The sequence below is a fragment of the Tyto alba genome, unplaced genomic scaffold (genome assembly GCF_018691265.1).
Source record: "Tyto alba isolate M040663 unplaced genomic scaffold, T.alba_DEE_v4.0 Super-Scaffold_20000042, whole genome shotgun sequence".
NCBI classification, from domain to species: Eukaryota; Metazoa; Chordata; class Aves; order Strigiformes; family Tytonidae; genus Tyto; species Tyto alba.
The window spans coordinates 1,474,114-1,494,239 of record NW_024881293.1 but is presented as its reverse complement, the minus strand read 5'-3'; the positions used below and the strand labels follow the sequence as shown (position 1 = coordinate 1,494,239).

Genomic DNA, 20,126 nt, shown 5'->3' with positions numbered 1-20,126 from the left:
TGTGACATGCTGACGTTGCCTATTTACAGTCCAGTCAACAAAAAAAATCAGGTTGCTTAAGAGGTTAGGTGAATTCATGGGAAACATTCAGCAAAACAAGTCAAGCAGTTAACATTATCACCTCAATACCTCCAAAAAGCAAAAATAAGCCATTTGTAACACTGAACATGCCTCTTTGGCAGAGAGGTGGCATAGAGCTGGCGCTCCAATTCTCCACCATAACAGAGTGCTTTGCACGCTCTATTTCACATACATTTATTTAGCCTCACAGTTTATGTTTTATGTTAAAAGCTGACAGCTTCCACATTTTAAGAAATGTACAAAATTGAAAAAGAACACAAAGAAACAAACATGGAAGACAAAAGCGTCATTTTGCAAGGCAGCTGTGAAGTTAAAAAAATTAATCATGTTTTTTGTTTGTTTTCTGGTGAGTTTTTTTCCTTAGGGTCCTATTCAGCGTGGCTACAGCTACAACCTAAGAGAACCTGGTTAGTGCAAGTCTTGGCATCATTGCAAGAGACCACAAACTGCCAGGAGGAGCTCGGAAGAGGACCAGAAGATGCAGAATTACAAGACTCACTGCAAAGCTTCCTAGATCACTCCGTGATTCATTATTCCTAAGTATCTTATAATGACTATGTGAGCATAATGACAGAAAAGGAAAAACAAGACTAACATGTACCCAAGTACCATGTTGTTCCAGTAATGGGTGTCCCACTCAGAATTATTTCACAGCAAAAACAAGCCCAGCAGATTTCTGTGCGTTAAAAGACATCCAATAATGCACTTCTCCTTTCTGAATTTGGTGTAGTTCAGAGGAAATTATTACTGACTGCTTGCTGGCACATCACAACATCTGGCAAAGACTAGGGAATGCATGAATTTATTTCCATTATGTAAATCTTGATTGCCAATTTCCAAACCCTCCTTGCTTTTAAATCTGGCAATTTTGCATATATACTAGACCAATCTACTTTGCTGCAAAAAAACACTGAATTTATCTAGCTCACAGGTACAACCAGTGTCACACTGGGCTTATTCATAGGTAAACCAGAACCCGAACAACTAAGTCAGGCTCTGAAGGCAATAAAAACACGGATCTTTTATTCAGCCACTGGAAGGAGAAAAAACAAAACAAAACAAAAAAACCCAAAACAAACACAAAAAGCAGATTGCTTCTGTGCCAGGCTGCTCTCAGCCAGGGTCTGCAGAGGAAAGTGGCCACGCAGGGGGAACACAAGCCTTTGCAGCATGTGCAAAATGGCCAGACACCATCACAACAGATGCTGCAAAAGGGCGTCAACACAGAACACATTTTTCATGTCAAATAGCAAAAAAAAAAAAAAAAAAAAAACCAAAACAAAAAAAAACCCTAAAAAAAACCCCCAACAACAAAAAAGCAAAAAACAACACCAAACCAAATTACAGCCCCATTCGTATTTTATTATTTTATCAAGTTAACAAACTAAACTGTTGAAAATGGGTAGGTGAAAGCCCAAATTTTACTCTCTGCTCAACAGATGAGCAGCAGTAGTTTTATCAGACCATATATAAACCTGTTAACAAATACATTTGTCTTGAGGGTATAGGAAGGCATTACAGACAAGCTATTCTTTACATTCCTAAGAAATGATGAATGACTCACAACTGTGTTCTGGTGAACCATCACAGTAACCAGATACTAAATATATAGATCACACAGATAGCCGAAAACTCCACCCAAGTATGAATTTCAGTAACTGACTACACTACAGACGTGTGATATCCTATCTGCTTTAATCTGCACAGATTAAGTCTGACCACCTAAATGTATTTAAAAAAAAAAATACTGAAAAGGTAAAAGATGTTAAAAATATGTTCAAATGTTAATAAAACTTTAAAAATAAGGATAAAGTTGAGAGGAACAAAAACAAGCGTTTGTTTAGTAATTACAGCCTGAATTGCACTTAAGATGATGCTCGTAAAGTGTAAGACTGTAATAAGGATATTAACACATGCCTTCTTTCTGCCAGCATTTCATAAAAGTCTCTGATATCTTGACCCGTTTTCTCCATGGAATGATAAAACGCCAGCTGACTTTCTCGATTTGCAAAGTCCACCTGAAAAATAAAGAGTAAATCACATTCACTGAGAGAAACATCCCATTTTGATAACATTTCGCTGTTTGCTGCAGTCTGAAGATGGGAGCAAAACAGAAATGGGGGATGGTAATAAAAAAAAAAAAAAAAGAAAAAGCCAAAACACTTCCCAGGACTGGCCCTACACATCACCAGGAATAAAGACCCTTCTCTCTTAACTCAGTGTAGCTGCATGAAGCTACGTAACTACCTCCTTACTGGGGCATGTTGTAGCTGCCAGACCAGAGACTTCTGTTCAGTAAACCAGCAGGAAAATACACGTTATTATTGTGGTATTGACGTTTTTAATACTACGACTCCAATTACAGTTCCAAAGTCCCTTTTATCTCAACACAGTGCTACAGCAGGTCAGCATTATTAATCTATTTCAGACTCCATGTTATTTGCCCAGGGTCATACAGCAAGGCAGGAGCAGGGATGAGAAAGGAATCAAGACTCCTGAATTGCAGCTCCCTGCTCTAGCTACTCAAAGAGTTGATGTTTTCTAGACAAGAGTGACAATAAGCTAATGGCATAGCTGCTGCAAAAAATTAAGGATTAGAATGGATTGAACTACATGTATGCCACATAATGCAATAGTTCCTATCAACCTAGACATTTGTATAACCACAGCAGTGGAGCACAGACATACACACATTAAGGGTGTTGCTTATTTCAAAGTCACTAGGTAGCAAGACCCACAAACACAAGATATGAAACTTTTAACTGACCACACATTTTATTGCATATGAGGGCTGGTTATATTCAACCACCATGATTAGGAACTACAGCATTTCCAACTCCTAACCCCAATGGGTGTGAAGTTGCTGGGTTAATAATATACCAGACGAAAGATCATGCTTGAAATCATTACCCACTCTTTAGGAGAGAAGAAAGAAGGAGGAGGAGGATAATTCAGAGGGTTGGCTGACACCTCACATCCCCAATTAGAGGAACTGATGGGACAGTCATAACAGGTATTACCACATTCGCCCAAATCCAAGACATCCCTGTAAATGTTAAGTGTTGCTGCGGGAAAAAGTATTTTCCCTCTATGTTTTTTAGTGGTTTCTATGGTTTTTTCAATCTGTCACAAGGAAGGAGCTGCCATCACAAGAGCAGACTGCATGCTCGGGTGGTCACAGCCCGTGACGACAGCGTGCAGGACACCACAGATCGCCTCGGCCAGGTCAGGAGCCGGCACGGAGCAGCTGAAACGCAGCGATGTGCTATCCTGGAGGAACTCACACCCTCGGATTTTACTCAGAATGAAAACAGACCAAAGTTTGCCTTGGATTCAGGTAAACGAGGTAGTAACATGGACACCAACACTCAGGAGTTTAGAGAGACAAGTTCAGTGAAACAAACGGCAGAATACTGGAAAAGGCTTTATAAGTAACAGTTCAAGACACCCTAACATCTTGAGAAGCCGAGTATATTAAAAAAATAGTTTAAGTCTTTGATGTCTGGGACATACGTGTCCCACTAAGTATTCCTTTTGTCTGGCAGTCTGCAAATGCCAGCATTTAAGGGGTAAGGCCTAAATACAATTTGTTTCTCTTTTTTTTTTTTTTTGTTTGTTTGTTTGGTTTTGTTTTGGAGGTCATTCTGCACACCTTAATTTTATTCCCACCGATTTTCCTCCCCTTGGTCTCTTTTACAGCTGCTTGTGCATATTCAATCTCATTGTAGAGAACCAGGGCCATGCCTTTTAAGCGGTCAAACACCACCTGTAAAAAACAAAAAAACAAAACAAAAACCAAATAAGAGCCTCATCCACAGGACTTAATGTCAGTCCCAACAAAATCCTAAGTCATGAGGATACCAGTAAGGAAGTAATTTTTAGCAAGATAAATTTCCAGGCTTTTCTGATGAGGCATATTGTAACAAAGAGACAATAAAAGGACACGGGACTGCTTTGAATTGTGGATATTGTGGCTTGAGGTATATTATGCCTTTATTTTGTTTTTCTGTATTTTACTTTTAATTTTTTTTCTTTGGTGACTGAGTTTTGTAGTTTCTCTTTACTTTTTTTTTTTTTTTTTTTTGAAAAATTTCCAATGTGTTTTAGGGGGGAAAAAAGGTAAAGGGAACATTTAATCCCAAAATGGAAACAGCTTTTGTTATCACAGTCTGCAGTACCATTTGTCAGTTGCTAAATGCCCAATTTCCAAATATTAGCTTCCTTTAGCAACATTAACTTATTATTCAAGCTACAACAGCTACAATAAAGAATGTAGAATGTCAAAGCTGCAACACACACCCACAAAAATCCTTTAAGGAGGCAAGACCCTGATCCTGCAAAGATTTACCCACGTTGCTTAACTTTAAGCACATCAATGTCCAACAGAAATACGCGGGACAATTCACATGCTTAAGTTTAAGCACATGCATAAATCACTAGCACCGACCCGCGGTGGGGCAGGTAATGCACTTCCACTGTGTGACACGGGTATGTTGCACCATCATTGACTTTGTCTCCTCTTTCACGTACTTCTGTCAGTGTGACTATCCTAACTGATTTTAAAAAGTCGGTTTTTGGTCTGATGAAAAAAAAAAATTGAGTTATGACTAATTATGTAATTAGCATGCATGAGTGTAACTACATAATTAGACTGCTGTTCCTTCAATGTTAGCCTTCTAAAGAAATTTTGTTGGGGAGAGACTGTACTGCACAAGAGCAACAAATGGTTTCCAATACTCATTATCTCGGCTCATTCCAAATACTTTTTTTTTTTCCCAAAACACAAGAAGCGACTGCTCTACTTATTGGATCAACAGGATGCAAAGCTACAGAGCCCTCTCAGCCAAATTACACCCCAGAGAGAATTTCTCTACCTGAGCTATAAAGCCCTGGACAGTCGGGGTTGAAAGGACAGGATGGGAAGAAAGGAAGACAGTAACAACTTCAAACCACACGCCAAAGCCTCCCACCTACCTTTACCACAGGCCCGTATCGGCAGAAATGTCGAGTTAAATACTGATCCGTAACGTTTGTAGAAAGACCATCTAACCACACGCAGTTTGTAGGCATGCTCTTTCCAAAACCCAGCTGAACACAAAAGGGCAAAACTTCCATCAGTACAATTCACAAGCATTAAACTAACTGAACAGAGCACGTCTAATTAAAGAGTTATTAGAAGAAAGCTAGTTATTTGTATGGATTTTCTAAAATTAGCATCTTGCACAGGTGCAAGACAAAAAAATCAAAGAGCAATTAATGAAAATAATTCTGCATGCTTAAACAAATACAGTGTTTGACAACATTTGGTGGTTCTACAATTTGAATACATCTGAAAAGTGACAGGTTGACAGCTCTGGGGACTGACAGCCTCAGTTTATCATCGGTACCGGTACGGCTTCCCAGCACAGCCTCACCAGACACAGACCTTCGGGGCAAGGCAATGTCAGTCTCCAAGTCTACTCAATCCTGGGGCTCTTTGCTGAGACAGCCAACAAAAATTCTGATTAATCTCAATTATGGTGGTGGTTGAAAGCATCACGCCCTAATCTGACCTACACATTAAAAAATATCTTACTTCCATAAACTACACTGCTGCAAAATATCCCATGATGCTGTAAATGAAGGTAATGAGGAGAAGGACACAGTCCACATGAAGATTTCTTTACCTTGAGTCGGTTATTTCCAAGATATTCCCCATCCATCTTCTTAATTGCTTTACACACACTTGCAATATCACAGTACTGCAGGAATGCATACTGAGGAACACCATTCACCTTCTTAATGTCGATATCCTGGGGAAAAACACAAAACAGAACAACTGACAGTCAGCAACAGGCCAAAAAGGACATTCAACAGCGTCAACTAGATCTAAGTGAACTTTTTTTCTGAGAGACACACATGGCACAGCAAGCTCTCTTTAATTAATCTTTTCTTCACGGAGGATTTAAACAATAGTAGACTTTTAAAACTTCATTGTTCTGCTGTATCTCACTCAATGGCAAAACCAAATCCTTATGACACGGGGAAAGCTCTTCACAATGCATATTTAAAATTCCACAACGCAGAAGGAAGCCTGACCTGATCAACAAACAGTAGCTTTAGTTTGTCAGTATTATGTCAAGAAGAGACAACTCAAAATCAAAGAAATACAGATTAATTTTTGCTCACAATGGCTCAAGAGAAAACAACCTGCTCCAATCCTTACTCTGAGCCAAGAGGCAAGCGAGGTTTCTTTTCCAAATAAACATGATCCATCCTGTTCCTAGAAACAGAAAGTGATGCTGGATTCTTCCCGTGAACCAACTTGGCACTGATATGGTAAAGGCAAAAATGATCAACTTCTATCGCTGCTGGTATTTGATCCCAAGCCACCACAGGCCCATTCAAAGTAAGCACAGTCACAAGAAAGCTATGGAAGCCTAATAAGGGCTGATCTTAATCGATTTTAAAAACCCAGCAAGCTTGGAGTTTACATTTGGTTAACATTCAAGCTCAGCACTAGTACTGGCAAATGTACCGAAAGCCTCTGAACAAACTCATGGTATTATGATTCATTCCGAGCTGAAAATAGAAGGTGGAGTGTTTCATTTTATTTGTTTAAATAGTACAAGCTTCCTTTGTGAGCTACATGCCAACGCCAGCACAAAAATTCAAGCACAAATGTTCCAACATCCAGGACAGACTAATTTCATGGTTAATAAATTTAGGGACAAGGCAGCAGTTTGATACAGTCTCACCCAAGAGCTCTTTATCTGGGAAAACAGAAGTAAACAGGGAGATTTACACAACTGTTAGACTTCTATAGCCCTGATCTAATGATTTAAGTGGTATACTAATAGAGGACTACATTTCCAAGAGTCTGAAGTAGCACTATTGCAACCGTGGCAAATTACACCTGACCACTCACCCTGGCCAAGCAATTCCTTCCGACAGGCCAATAAAATATCATTAATTTGCTCATTATCCACTGGAAAGGTTATAAAGCTGGTCCCTTTTCCACCTGAGCTTGTAAGTTTTTGTGGAAACTGTGCAAGGCAGCACTGCTGCCGAATTCTGACCAATTAATAATGTTGACAGGACAACACTATTTCACAGAAAAGTCAATTTACAAGACAGTGCACTACTACTGATAAGCATCTTTATCAGGACAGCTCTGCTGGTGTAACATTAGAAAAGGGCTTAAGCTGCAGACACTGCATGAATTCATAAATCAGTGTTGATGTCAAGGATACAGCGGAGGCTGGATGCACAAGAGCTGCCAGACATCATGAAATGTAAATTTTATATTTGTCCACATCATATATGGAAGCACGCCTCCCCTTTCTTTTTGAGGGGAAGTACGTATGGGGTTTCTGGTATGTGTGACTGATACCTCAACAGTTACAAAAATATTTCAGAGCAGAATGAACAAGGCACAGCATGTTCATAAGCAGCCACAGCTACCACTGAGTACATAAACTATCAGTGCTGAAGCCCAGATTCAATTAATTAAACTGACTCTGGATAGTTACTTTGCTTTTCTGGAAATTTTCTCTTAAACGCAATATTGATAAGACTTGATAGAAAGTGCCATGAGGAAAGGAGAGAGGGATGATTGCTGCTCTGTCTCGTTCACATACGCTCCGCTGAAAATCCAAATCCCACGTGTCATCACTAATCCCTCTGCTCTGCACCTCTTCTGCCCCATTGCCAGGGCACAGACCGTCATAGCTGATGGCTACTTCCACACGCAGCAACTAAAACCTTTGTTTCAGACATCAACAAGAAACAGACTTCACAGAGTTGTACACTGCTTCAACACGAAGATAAGACCAAGCATATTTACATCCCAACTACCCAGTTAGGCTTTTCTGCAAATGCTCCAGGCTAGCAGAAGACACATTTCTGGTAAATGCTCCCAGAACTGTTTCTACTGCTAAGTTCTCCCCTCAATACACATGAGCTAAGATTTCACTCTAAATGCAAAGAAAAGCTTTCAGATATATTCTAGCAAGATGAATGACTCAGATTATTATATAAACACCGAATTATCTGTCATCAGCGTTACAATTTACCACTGCTCATAGCATTTTACAGGTCTGCACAGAAAGAACAGGAAACAACACTCTGCATAGTACAGGGAATTTACATACCACTATTCCACCAAAGCGCTGAAAGATGTTGCGAAGGTCATGGTAGGTGGTTGTTTTCTCCAGGTTGCCAATGAAGAGAGTTCTTGTTGCTTTTGGGTGAAACTCATCTATCCTTTCATCCAAAGGACGAAATTCATTCTCACTTTCTGTTTCTAGAAGCAAAAGAGAGCAAGAAATTTGTAATGCATGAAGGTGTTTTTCATGTGGGTTCGGTTCATGCTGATTTGTTTGTTCAAGTCTACTTCCTGAGAAGCAGATATGATCTGAACAACAGTAACCAGTGTCTTTGACAAAAATATGCAGTACTACACTTATGAATTGTGTTATTTACATGAAATTTGAAACCTCCACATTATACTACCAGGTGAGCACTGAGGAATTTGAGCATCCCCAGGTGAAAGGTAGCTGCATTTTCCAACTGCTTCTCTAGAAATTTAACCTTTTAACAAGTATTAATGCTTGAATGCATGAATTCAAATAAGGCTTCACTGTACTTGGGGGGGAAAAGCACATGGAAGAAGTTTGTTTTCACAAATCAATTTTTAAACAAGCAACTGAAGCACAGACTGACAACCACGTGCTCAATGCTACAGTTTTCACTGGTTGGTCACTCAGCCATCATTAGCTGCTTTAATTAAAAGCAGAAAAAGCAAGCCTGTGAGGACTCAGTGCTATGCTTACACTACCCATTGGCTTCTGCTCTACTGGGACATGGAAGATGAGATTGTTTCTTCCAGCAGATCCCACTGTTTGAGAGGACGACAGGTTTCCTTCTCTGAGGTTTCATACTGGAACTCTCTCCCTGTTTGACCTAAGAGCATCCATTCTTCTTGCTCTGAAATTTATCCTGGCATATTTCCCAGTTTCTTTAAATTAGGTTTCTGCAGAAAGGCAGTTTTAACATGCCTCACTCTTATGCTGCCTCTTTACAACAGCCCGTGAATATGCTCAGAGGGGTCACATGTCCAGTGCAAGAAGGGCATGGACCTTACCTGGTCCTATCCAGGCTGTGACTTCAATCTGCATACCAAAGAAAAGTTTTCCTTTTGAGGCATTTAGTGCTTTTTCCTGGTCCTCCTGCTGTCGGAAGAACACCAGTCCATACCGTTCCTCAGAAGCCCCATGGATCTGCACTGATGTCACCTTTCCGTACTTCTTGAATTCATGGAAAAGTCCGTCTTTAAGGCTTGTATCTAAACCAACAAATAAACATCAGTACTATAAAAATATGTATTTTACCCATCTAACATGAAGAAATCTGATCTTCCTTCTGAAATGTGACTTCACCCAGTTAACCTGAATCTCAGTGTTCATAGAAGTGCCTTTTTAATTCTGGATGTGAATTTTGCCAATGTCAAAAGCTTCTGGCTGATCTTTCTCTTTGCCTTGATTCTTAAACCCAAAAAACTACACACACAAGGTTTTACATAGCTAAAGCTGGCTGTGTACGGTTATTACTTCTAAGAGACACCCAATTCAAGGAAAAGAAGAAATAAACAGTGTTACTTCATTAACAGTCCCATACAGATACTGCGTAGAGCAGTTTTGCAGTTTTCTAAAGCTGAGATGAGGCACGGGAGATCAAAGTTATACAGCATTCAGTTCAGTCAATTCAGAAAGACAGCTAAGCAGATTCATCAGATTTTCAAAATCTGACTCATGACCACACGATCTGCTTGGGATCTGTGGGGTATTTACCTCGGCGTTGTGTCATTCCTGAAATATTACAGAAATAAAATCTACAGAAAGAATACTAACATTGTGAGGTATGCTGCTCACAAAGTTAATACATATTATTTTAATTCAGCCAATGCCTTTGTATCCATGAATTACATCACAACTATTCTACAAATGAGACCATGCTGTTTTTTTCTGTGGGATCTCTCCTGAATCCAGCACTGGGAACAGAGAGTGATCATGTGCGTTCCTCAGTGAGTGGTTTCTTGCATTATTTACCATGCAATACTCAATGTCATTACAAATAGGCTCGTGGGTGTTTTACAGCACTCAGCACTGCAACAGAACTTTAAGTTTTTGTATTAAAAAAGAAACTGAAGCAGGGTGAGAATAAATGGTCCAAGTCTGAAGTGAAAAATTTGCCATGCTTCAGGTTTTTCCCTGGGGAAATCCACATTAACTGTTTAAAAGCACCAGCTCCAGTAGCTGTAAGTGCTCAAGCCCAGGGACTCAAGTTAGGGACCTGCAGGATCTCTCACAGATGGTCACTAATTAAGCAATTTTTCCACTGTCACACAAGAACAAATGCAGAAGCAGAGAGAAAATCCATCCTCAGAGGCAGCACATGGCTGCTGTGTCAAAGACACAATAAAGGTTATTTAACCAGTCCCCAGCCTGCTTCCTATTCCTTTTTTCCCTATTTCACTTTCTGAAATGAATTTACCTGTTGAGCGCACTGGAAGATTTTGAACCTTGATCCCAAAACTTTTCCGAGGTTCATCTTTCTCCAGAGATGGAAGCAGCTGGGATGCAGGCGCTGGGACGGCTGTTGACTGAACTGACCGTGCTGGAGACTCATCGCTCGAGCTGCTGCTAGAGTCACTGCTATAAACGGCACAAAGGAAAGGACAGATGAGTGCATGGGGACACGATGCGACCAGAGGACGTGGGTATTTTATTTAAAAAGCAAAATGTCGGAGTTTTTGCTCATCTACAGGCCTTCCTCTCCCCTCTGCCTAATGCAGAAAATCCCGTTTCCGTAACACAACCCAGTTACACGCAGGAATTTAGAGTCATTCTACAAATATTCTCCTGCAAAGCCCTCAGAGGAGGCAGTCAGGGAAACGGAATATGGGTAAAATGTCAGATAGATCCTGTTACATGCCGTGACAATGGCGGAGATTTAATTAAGTGTAATACAATGTTCTATCAGCTTAGGAGCTGTGTGGGAAGACTGGAGAAATACAGAGAGGGCACACAGGTCTGCTGAAGCCTAAAAATCCCTCCCAGCACTCTCAAGTACAAAAAAGAAATATTATAATGCTCTCAGGCACTGCTGTCAATCTGAGAGCCGGCCTTAGAGTTCTCCTTATTGCCTCTTGCATATCTGTATCTCTGATGATATAAAAATCTCATGCAAAAAAATCATGGCAAGTTTTTTTGGTCAACTCGCTCAAGAATAACCTGGGCAGATGAGCATGAAGCAGCAAACGCTATTTGCAGGCTCAGCCTCAACAGCCAACTTCAAATTCAAACTCAAGAAGATCTTTTATAAACAATAATTATGGCAGAACAGGATTTGCATATTAGATCATATAGGGAGTCAATCTAGTCCACCGACTCTTGACGGTGCAGATTGTTAGATGCTTCACAAGAGAGTAAGAAATACAGAGAATAATGTTATTAAAGCTTGCCCAGTGGGGACACGTCATCATCTTCAGTGGCTGATTTCTTCCCCGAGGCATGAGGGTTTATAACATCGCTAAAAATAATTTTGTCTGACATAACCCTGGAGACTCTCATTCTCCATTACACGAGCAGCCTTCTAAAAACCTCTGCTGGAATTTTAACTCAGAGGCTGGAACAGGAAGATCTGCCACGTACAAAAATAACCCCAGCAAGTTTTAAATTTGCTGCTTTCAATTGAATTTTTATGTTCCTCTCCACAATAAGCAAGTTTATCTTTTTCTTATCTTAAATTATTTCATAGGCTTCTTATATTCCCTCTTTACATTAAATCATTTAACATTTCTGCTAGTCTTTGCTCAGGGAAACCATTTCAGGCTTCTAATAATTTTCATAATTTGGTTTTGTGACCTCTTCTACTACACTCCCTTTTTGCGGGTGTGCAGTTTATATAATGCCAGGGTAAAAGCAACAGAGTAATTTTTCTTATAACATTCCAGAATACTGGGGGTTTTTTTCTGAACATCTTCGTGTAACAAGATCTGTGGCACATTATTAAAAGCCCCTGGGCTCTGTCCCCTTTATATTTGGAGGCACAGAAGAGAAGGCAATCTCTGTCCCAAAATGCTTACAAACAATTGAAGGAGGATATAAAAGCGTGCCAGACCAAAACAAAACCAAACAAAAAGGTCAAAAACACAGAAGTAATAATAAACATGAGAAACTCTCCTCCCAGTCTCACCCTCTCATTACAACCCTCCCATCCAGTTGACATTGAGCTGCTTTACACGTTGGTGCCTTTCCCACACACTCTCCTCCTACTCCTCCGTCCCCTGAGGAGGAAGTTCAGCCTTGCTTTGGGAGAGGAGAAAATAAAGCTATGCCAGAAAAGGAGTGAAAAACCGAGCCCTTCCTCCTGCCCTCCTCTTCCAAGGCTGGCTCTGCTATACGGTCACCAAGGGGCAGCTGCCTTGCACCAGCCAACCTGTTACTTCATACACAACAACATTTCCCCTTCTAATTTACAGTCCCTTGTGTTTCTCAGCTCTGAATTTCCTACCACCTAAATGCCCATTCACAGCCTCATTTTTCTTCCAAATCTGTTAAGTTCCTTTCTTTTTGACTCATTTGCATTTGTGCAACCTGCTTTCATGCCCTCTTCATTAATAAACTATTTCACTGCATGCTGCAGTTCACTTCATCTTTTGCCCGTTTATCCCATTCCCCCCAACTCCTACCTCTGCTAACTCTGGCAGTGCTGGAGCACCTCGAGTCCTCATTAAATTGAAGTTCTTCTCTAAAGCATTTTGGGAAAAGCAGAACAAACCCAGCCCCACATGAACAGGCCTTCAGCAGCCTCAAGGGATAACATCAGCAATTGCCTACTGCTATGAAATATTTTTTTTTACTAAATGAAATAGGCAAAGAACAGATAAACTTAGTTTAATATACAAATATAGTCAGAGAATGTGTGTGGGGAGAATCTGAAAATAATTCCCAAGCTGAGAGCAGTACTGCGTGGTTTACCATTCCCCTGGGGAAGGCTAAAATAAGAGTTTAGGGCTGCAGCAAGCCTCTGCCCTGTACACATTTTTACTCTCCCTTCTCATGGCTTGATGCTTGGTATTATGATCAACTACACAATTTTTAAAGCATTTTAAATATTCTACTTTGCTAGGATTGAATTAAGTAAGGGGCAGCACTGAATTTCTATTTAAGCACTGCTTTAAAATGGGAACAGGCTATTTTTAGGTGGATTTTGGTTTGTTTGGGCTTTTTGGTTTTTTTTTTTTTGTTTTGTTTTTTTGTTTTTGTTTTGTTGTTTGGTTTTTTGTGTTTGTTTTTTTTTTTTTTTAATGAGGATGTTTAAAATATGGAACATACTGTTAAAATCACAGCATTCCACTGGGAAAAAAAAGATAGTCTCTGGGTAATACCATAAGATATCCAAGCGATGAAACAACAGTCTAACAGGGTGATAAATTCTACAATAAGAATTTGAATTCCATGTAACTTTGGGAAACAAGGATCATGCTGACAATTTCCACTTCCCCGGGGATTTTTAGGGATACATGTCCCTAAGCAAATCAAGACTTTCTGAGACACTGCAGGAAAAAAACATTATTATTTCCTGACTCTGTTTTTAGAAAGGGAAAAAGATGGCAGCAAGTACAATTCCCCTTTCTTTAGGGAAAGCCTCATCACTTTTCCAATTGAAGAAACATGGATATAATAATTCAAAAGTAAGTCAAAGGGTTTATGTTCTGTGAATAGAATGATGGAAGAGTTAATTATAGCTGCTGTGTCATTCAGTTATAGCACACAGCAGAATCAAAATAAAGCATCTGACAGTGAATTATATGTAGTCTCAAGCAGAAAAGCAGAACTCCTTTTCAGCTACCCCAGCTTTAAAAACATAGAAAGCTAAAGCATGTAAGCTGCACGAGGGTATGTTCCCAGAATATTAAAATGAGAATATGGCTTTTCTTTTCCCCGTGAGTAATTTTGAAAACAATTGTCCTTTGCCAACTCACAGAAAATAAGTTATTAAAAATTCTTCTAGCAAAAGTTAGTTCATAAGGCTTTTAGAAAAACAAGCTAGGGAAATTTTAACATGGGAATATAATAGATAGGTTAAAACAACAGCTCTGATAACCTTCTTGAAAGTATTTCAAGTAATCAATAGGTCTTGGGGCAGGCCAAAAATGGCATAAAGAAAATGGCTTTGTAACTTCATTTTGCACTTCCACTAATAGTATTAAACCTGCAATGTTTTTTTCCTGAAGCAGTGCGTGCTCTGGCACACAGCCTTTTCCCTACATGGGAAAACCTGCTCTTCAACATCCATGTAAACTCAGCGGAGCAGAATGCCAGCACACAGAAAAACTAATCTCCTGAGCTGTCACAACACACGCGTTGCACAGAGAGGGAGCCTGTGCTGGGAATTTGCTTTTTTAAACATCTTGGGCTTAGAGCTTCAGTTGCCTCTTCAGTGGTTTGCAGACTTCTTTTGGTGACGTATGCTCATTTATGAAGAACTTGCGCAGCTAACCAGGACAGATTTCAGATGCTCTTTCTCCAGTCTAGACAGCTTCTAAAATCAGTTTCACTGCAGCTTTTATCATGGTATCACAGCGATATAGTGATTTTTGATTTTACTCTCAGGAAAATCAGATGCAAAACCTGAGCTATAAAGGAGATTATTCCTACATTAATAAGGAGGTGGACATGAAATCCTTCTCTTACAAATGCACTTTACTATAAGCATAGTTTACAAGCCCTTTTAAAATATTAATCTGCATTCCATAATTGCCTACAAATATATATGGACGTGTGTGTTCTTACTCATAGTATTTATCTATGGATCTATTTTCTATTAATCAAGATAAAATCTATTTGTGATTCAGTCTTTTAAGTTTTACCCATATGGGCTGAGTCCCAAAGACTCAACGTGTAAGAATCCAGCAATAGGGTTCAGATCACAAAAATGAGCCTCAAGTATGCCTGGTTTCAGTATGCTGCTGCTACTTCGTCATACAGAATTTTCCTTTTCTAACTGCAAAGATGACACTACAAATCCCGGTGCATGAATCCTACATAACCAACCAGTCCCCATTTCCACAGACATATCTGATTTTCAAGTAATTGCATTTTGCAGTTCTAGTAACTAACTATGAAGTTACACTCCTTTATGTATGAAAAATGAAAGCACTTGAGTGAAAAATACAAAGTGAGCCGTTCTCTTTGTTCCACAGCAAAAAGGAGATAAAAGAGAGACTCCAAACCAGTCGATGTAACAGGATACCCGCTGCTTTTCGTCAATGGCAGCTGCGCTGAATCAAGGGATCACACAACCTGCCCTACCCTTTTGCAATTTTAAAATGTGGGACAATTGTCATTTCTGCAAATTGATTTGAGAACGGTGAGTCAGCTGCAAGGCTGGCGACTACCCTGGTTACAGCAAGCAGGAAACACTGCAGCCTTCGTGGAAAATAAAGCAGAAAAAAGCTTTAACACACACTGCGGGTGATGCGCTGCCAAACCAGTTTATAAAAAAAGGCAAAAACAAAGACAACCTCTGATTGTTGGAGCAAGTTAGAAACCAAGCCACCTAAAATCACTGAAACTCACTTCATTTTTCAAGGGAACACATACCAAATTTCAGCAGGGAAAAAAGTAAAAAAAAAAAATTTTTTTTAATAGCTGCCTTCAAAAAATGTTTAACCAGAACTGTTAAATGATCCAGGATTCCTTTTACAGAAATACGCAAAGCGCTTTATTTTTTTTTCCTGCCAAAATTAACTGAAATCAGGAACTCTGCCTAGATCAGTTACGATTCAATACCCTGTCAAAATAACCTCCAAGCAAAGATTATCTCCTAGAAAGATCTATTCAGGACAACCTCCCACAGCACCAGTCCCAGCTGACGGCAGGTTATTCTCACGGCTGATGTCAGCAGCAGATTCCCAAGTCGGGTCAGGAAATCCAAAGTTAACGTACAGTCATCTCTGAATGGAAGCAACAGGAACCATTTTTTTTCTCGTCCCTCCCTTTCCAGATCCAAGTTAAGTCGACGTAGATGATCTCTATGCAAAAAACACCAGCTGCAAAAGGCAGCTAGAGACAGTGCTGTATGCTCAGCTCTATCCAGAAGACACAAATCCTTGTGATACTTTATGTATCAGCAATGGGCTTTGGAAAAAAACTGCCAGTTAGATTTCTTGGACCCGGAAAAACAGCACCAGAAAATTGGTGAAAGTATCCTGAATGCACCAGTGTGTTGTTTGGAAAAAGAAAAAAAAAAAAATTAAAAAGACCCGATTATTGCCAGCCAACATCCAGTAAAAAATATGATGCTAACTGCTTAAAATAGAAAAGCCTTTAAAAACGCGTCATATTCCATTCCAGCTATAGATTAAAGGATCTTTGCCTGTGAAACACTTTGACTTCTTTTCTGGATGAGAAATGGTATATTGAAATAATATATGCACAGGTCTACGACGGGTCTATTGCTGTTTCTGCCCTACTTCTAAATACTATATGTATCTAAAAAGGTATTTAACCAGAATTTCCCCCATTCTCCTCACATGTGCAAGGCGAAAAATGACATAAATAACACATACTGTAATAAGAACATCAAGTAACCCAGTCCCACAAAACTCAGACAGCACCAGATCACTCCCAACAATCTGGACGGCTGTTCTGCCACACTGAAGGAGGAATAACCACAGTGAAAATTCAAGAGGTCTGGGTAGAGGGTTAGCATCTCTTTGTTGGAGTCAATTCCAATGCTGACCTAAATATGCAAGTAGCAGCAGGTAGTTGTTTTGTACACACAATGCATCCCGCGTTAATACCAGTCCACGTCAGTGTATTTGTAAGAAGAAGAAAAAAATTTCTCCTATCCATGGAAATAAATACAGGGGTTTTTTCCCTAGTTAAAAGGGGTTGTTGAGCCTGAAGTTAAAGATATCAGAAAACCCAGTCAAACATCTAAAGTTTGTTTGTATGAAGAGATCAAGAGCTAACAAGTCTTTACCATATTTTGCAGACTGCAGGCAAGCAGCTGAAGGGGCTCAGCTCACAGGCGCTTACCACAAAGACCTTGAACCCTGCTCTTCCATTCCATAACAAAGCTTTACATTTTAATAAGTATATAAGCAGACTCTGGCTGCTCAGCATGAAAGGGTGGAGAAAGCGAGCTGGAGAGCAAAGAGCTACATCTAATATTCTCTCGCTGTAATTACCCTGTGCCCATCACCCAGCCTCCGGTACCTTCTGGAGCTCGTGGTGAAAAGCACGCCGGGATGTGACTGCACAACATTCTTGGCACCCTTTCAAGACACTGAGAACTTGCCACCCAAGGAACTCTGGTTTGTACATGTCACACACTCTGAAGTATTTAACAACACACAGCAATGATAAAACAGTCTACTGAGAGGAAAGAAAAAAAAAAAAAAAGAAAAAAAAAAAAAAAGACCTACTGCATGGAAGTGGAAAATAGTCACAAAAAGCACACAACAAATAAAAAAAGCATTTACTGCTCTGAAGAAAGGTCACTAAATATTGCAGACAAGTGGAATCCTCTTTCCCTTATTTTTTTTCTGTCTTACCACGCCCAGAAAGGAGACTTGAGAAATCTCCTGCTGGGCTGGAATCCTAAATTGAAAGAAATTAAATTAAATGATGTTTAAAGGCCATGGGAAAGCAACACAACCATGACAACTCAGTGTCTTTCAGCTAGCCAAATAACACAGGCTGTTTGCAGTATTTTCTCCAGTCTTTGACTAGTAAGTTTTTTAAAATACAGTCTCCAGATAATATTTACTATATATTTAACCCACATCAAGTGACTGACTTATTAACATCATATTTGAATTTCTGTGACAGGCCATATTAATACATTTACTTTAGCCATTTTATCACTATCTCTGACACCTGATCTTTGATGAGAAACAACAGGCTGAATTGAATCATGGAAAGATGAAGATATTAGTCACAAGGACAGAGGACTACTCCTGCCCCCAGAACCACCTCTCCCCTGGAACCACATGCTCCAAAAGTTTCAAGACAGCTGCGAGCTCCCCTTTTAATTCTTCCCTGCAACTAAATAATCCATTACAATCACTGAAAATATATATGTTTCTATTAATCCGTGTCTGGCTGATGGAGACTGTACCCAGCCCACAGTCAGTGTTACCACCTCGCTCCTCGACCTATGTCCCTCTGTCCTCAGGCTTGAACTCTGTACAGCCAAGAATAAAAAACACTAACCTGGAAGAAAATAAAACGTCTTGGTTACAAACACATCAGCCTATCTACTTAGCAAGCAGCTGACTCAGCAACCACAACAGCTTACTACTGCTGGGAAGGCGCTACTTGAGCCCTCTGCTCCCCGTGCTGGCTGTTAACTCAGCCATGGATGGGTTTGTTGTTGAACTTGGGAGCAGCTGGAGTTGCCTGCCTCCCCAGCCACCGCCTTTTCAAAACAAGGATGCTCCCGCAGAACGGTGGAACTGCTCATGCTCAAGAATGAAACTCTGGGACGCCACAGGAAATGCTTTCTCAGCAAAGGGCCACAGTGATGAAGCTTGGTGCTAGGAAAGATCAGAGTCATCAAAGCCTTGAGGGTGAAGTACAAAGCCAGCTCTCTGGCGTAGCTTTCCCATTATTAAACTACCACCGATGCAAAGAGGGTGGGTGTGAGAACGCATGAGCCCAAAGAGCCTCTGTTTTCCAACATTACCTTCATTGAGGGAAGGCGTGGGTCAAGAACCAGCCCCTGGGAGAAGTCCCGCTGCAGCCACCCCAAACTCCCACCTCCTCTGGCCACGCCGGACTTCAGCCAAGTTATTTCAAGCACCACCAGGACTTGCCGGCAGACACTCAAGGCTGCCAGCAGCAATATGCCTGCGATCGCAGCAGCTTTTGAAAGAAAATGGTGGGGCAGAGTTCACCGCTATGGCAGAGGAACAGTTTGTTTGGTTTCAAAGAAAGATTGCTTTCAACCCTTTGGCCAAAATTAGTGCAATACTGTTAAAGTAAACAGCTTCTGCTAGCTATCTGTAGACAATCTAAATTAATATCTTGCAACCATCACCTCAGAGCATATGAAATCTTTTTTTTTAAAAAAAACTCCAACATTTTAGTTCAAGACTCACAGGAGGTAAGTACGTCTTAACATCCCTGCACTGCAGATGGAAAAATAAGGTAAGAAGAGGCCAAGGGCTTTGCCCAAGGTCATCCAATGAATCACCAAGGGAGCAGGCTGAGGAACTTGATCTCCTGCCTCGCAGGCAGCCAAATCTTTTCAAAATACCAAGAAAGCAACATTTAAAGGCAGTCTCCCAAACAACTGCACTGTTTTCACAAAGGGATCTACTATGTATCTTAAAAAACAAAACAAAACAAAACCAAACCCTACTCCAAGTACTGTCTAAGCCAGGAGAGTGAAATGCCACTTAAAATGCAACCACTACTGCATCCAAGTATGCTACTACATGTTTACTTGAAGAGTAAAAAGAAAGTTCTTTTGCCTTAAAAGCACTGTCAAATGATTTCCTGGGAATAAACACTTGATACAATTATAAAAGCATTCTGACTTAACTATACTGACACCATGTTGAGCACTGGACATTTTTCAGAAGAAAAGCCTTTTTCACACATATGCTAAAACCAAAAAAGCACCAGCTCTGATTCACCTCCAGGTTATTTCAGCCTTGCAGAGGTACAAATGTTTTTTGAACATAAAGCAGCTGGTAGATCACGGCATACAGACCTGCAGAATTAATTCCGTCTTTGTGCTTTAGAAAACCATCACACCTTGCCTTAAAAAACCCCAAAGCTGGCACTGTTTTTATGCCCTACATCCCCGACAGCTCTCATCTGTCTGCCATCTGGCCCCACACGTGCCCCACCGACTCCACCCTCGGCCGCTCCTTACCTCCTGCTCCCCGGGTGCTCTCCCTGCCTGCGCGGGCAGCAAGCCCCTAACCTTCTGCTCTGCCCTGCCGAAACACGGGTGAAATCACTGCCTCCCTCTTCAAGGCA

The 20,126-nt window shown here is 40.4% G+C and overlaps 1 protein-coding gene across 5 annotated transcripts in view; it reads right to left on the bottom strand.

Annotated features, from left to right (window-relative positions):
* Window positions 1-20,126, bottom strand: part of SPEN (spen family transcriptional repressor) — a 70,568-nt gene that overhangs the window by 13,350 nt on the left and 37,092 nt on the right. For 3 of the 5 annotated variants that reach the window (XM_042794687.1, XM_032999507.2, XM_042794688.1), the window contains 7 exons: window positions 10,615-10,775; window positions 9,206-9,406; window positions 8,214-8,365; window positions 5,748-5,873; window positions 5,056-5,169; window positions 3,734-3,847; window positions 1,999-2,099 (listed from right to left, as the gene is read on the bottom strand). In XM_042794687.1, the coding sequence (XP_042650621.1) occupies window positions 1,999-2,099; window positions 3,734-3,847; window positions 5,056-5,169; window positions 5,748-5,873; window positions 8,214-8,365; window positions 9,206-9,406; window positions 10,615-10,775 (969 nt within the window). The remainder of the gene's footprint in view (window positions 1-1,998; window positions 2,100-3,733; window positions 3,848-5,055; window positions 5,170-5,747; window positions 5,874-8,213; window positions 8,366-9,205; window positions 9,407-10,614; window positions 10,776-20,126) is intronic. The other 2 variants (XM_042794689.1, XM_042794690.1) reach the window with 1 other exon arrangement.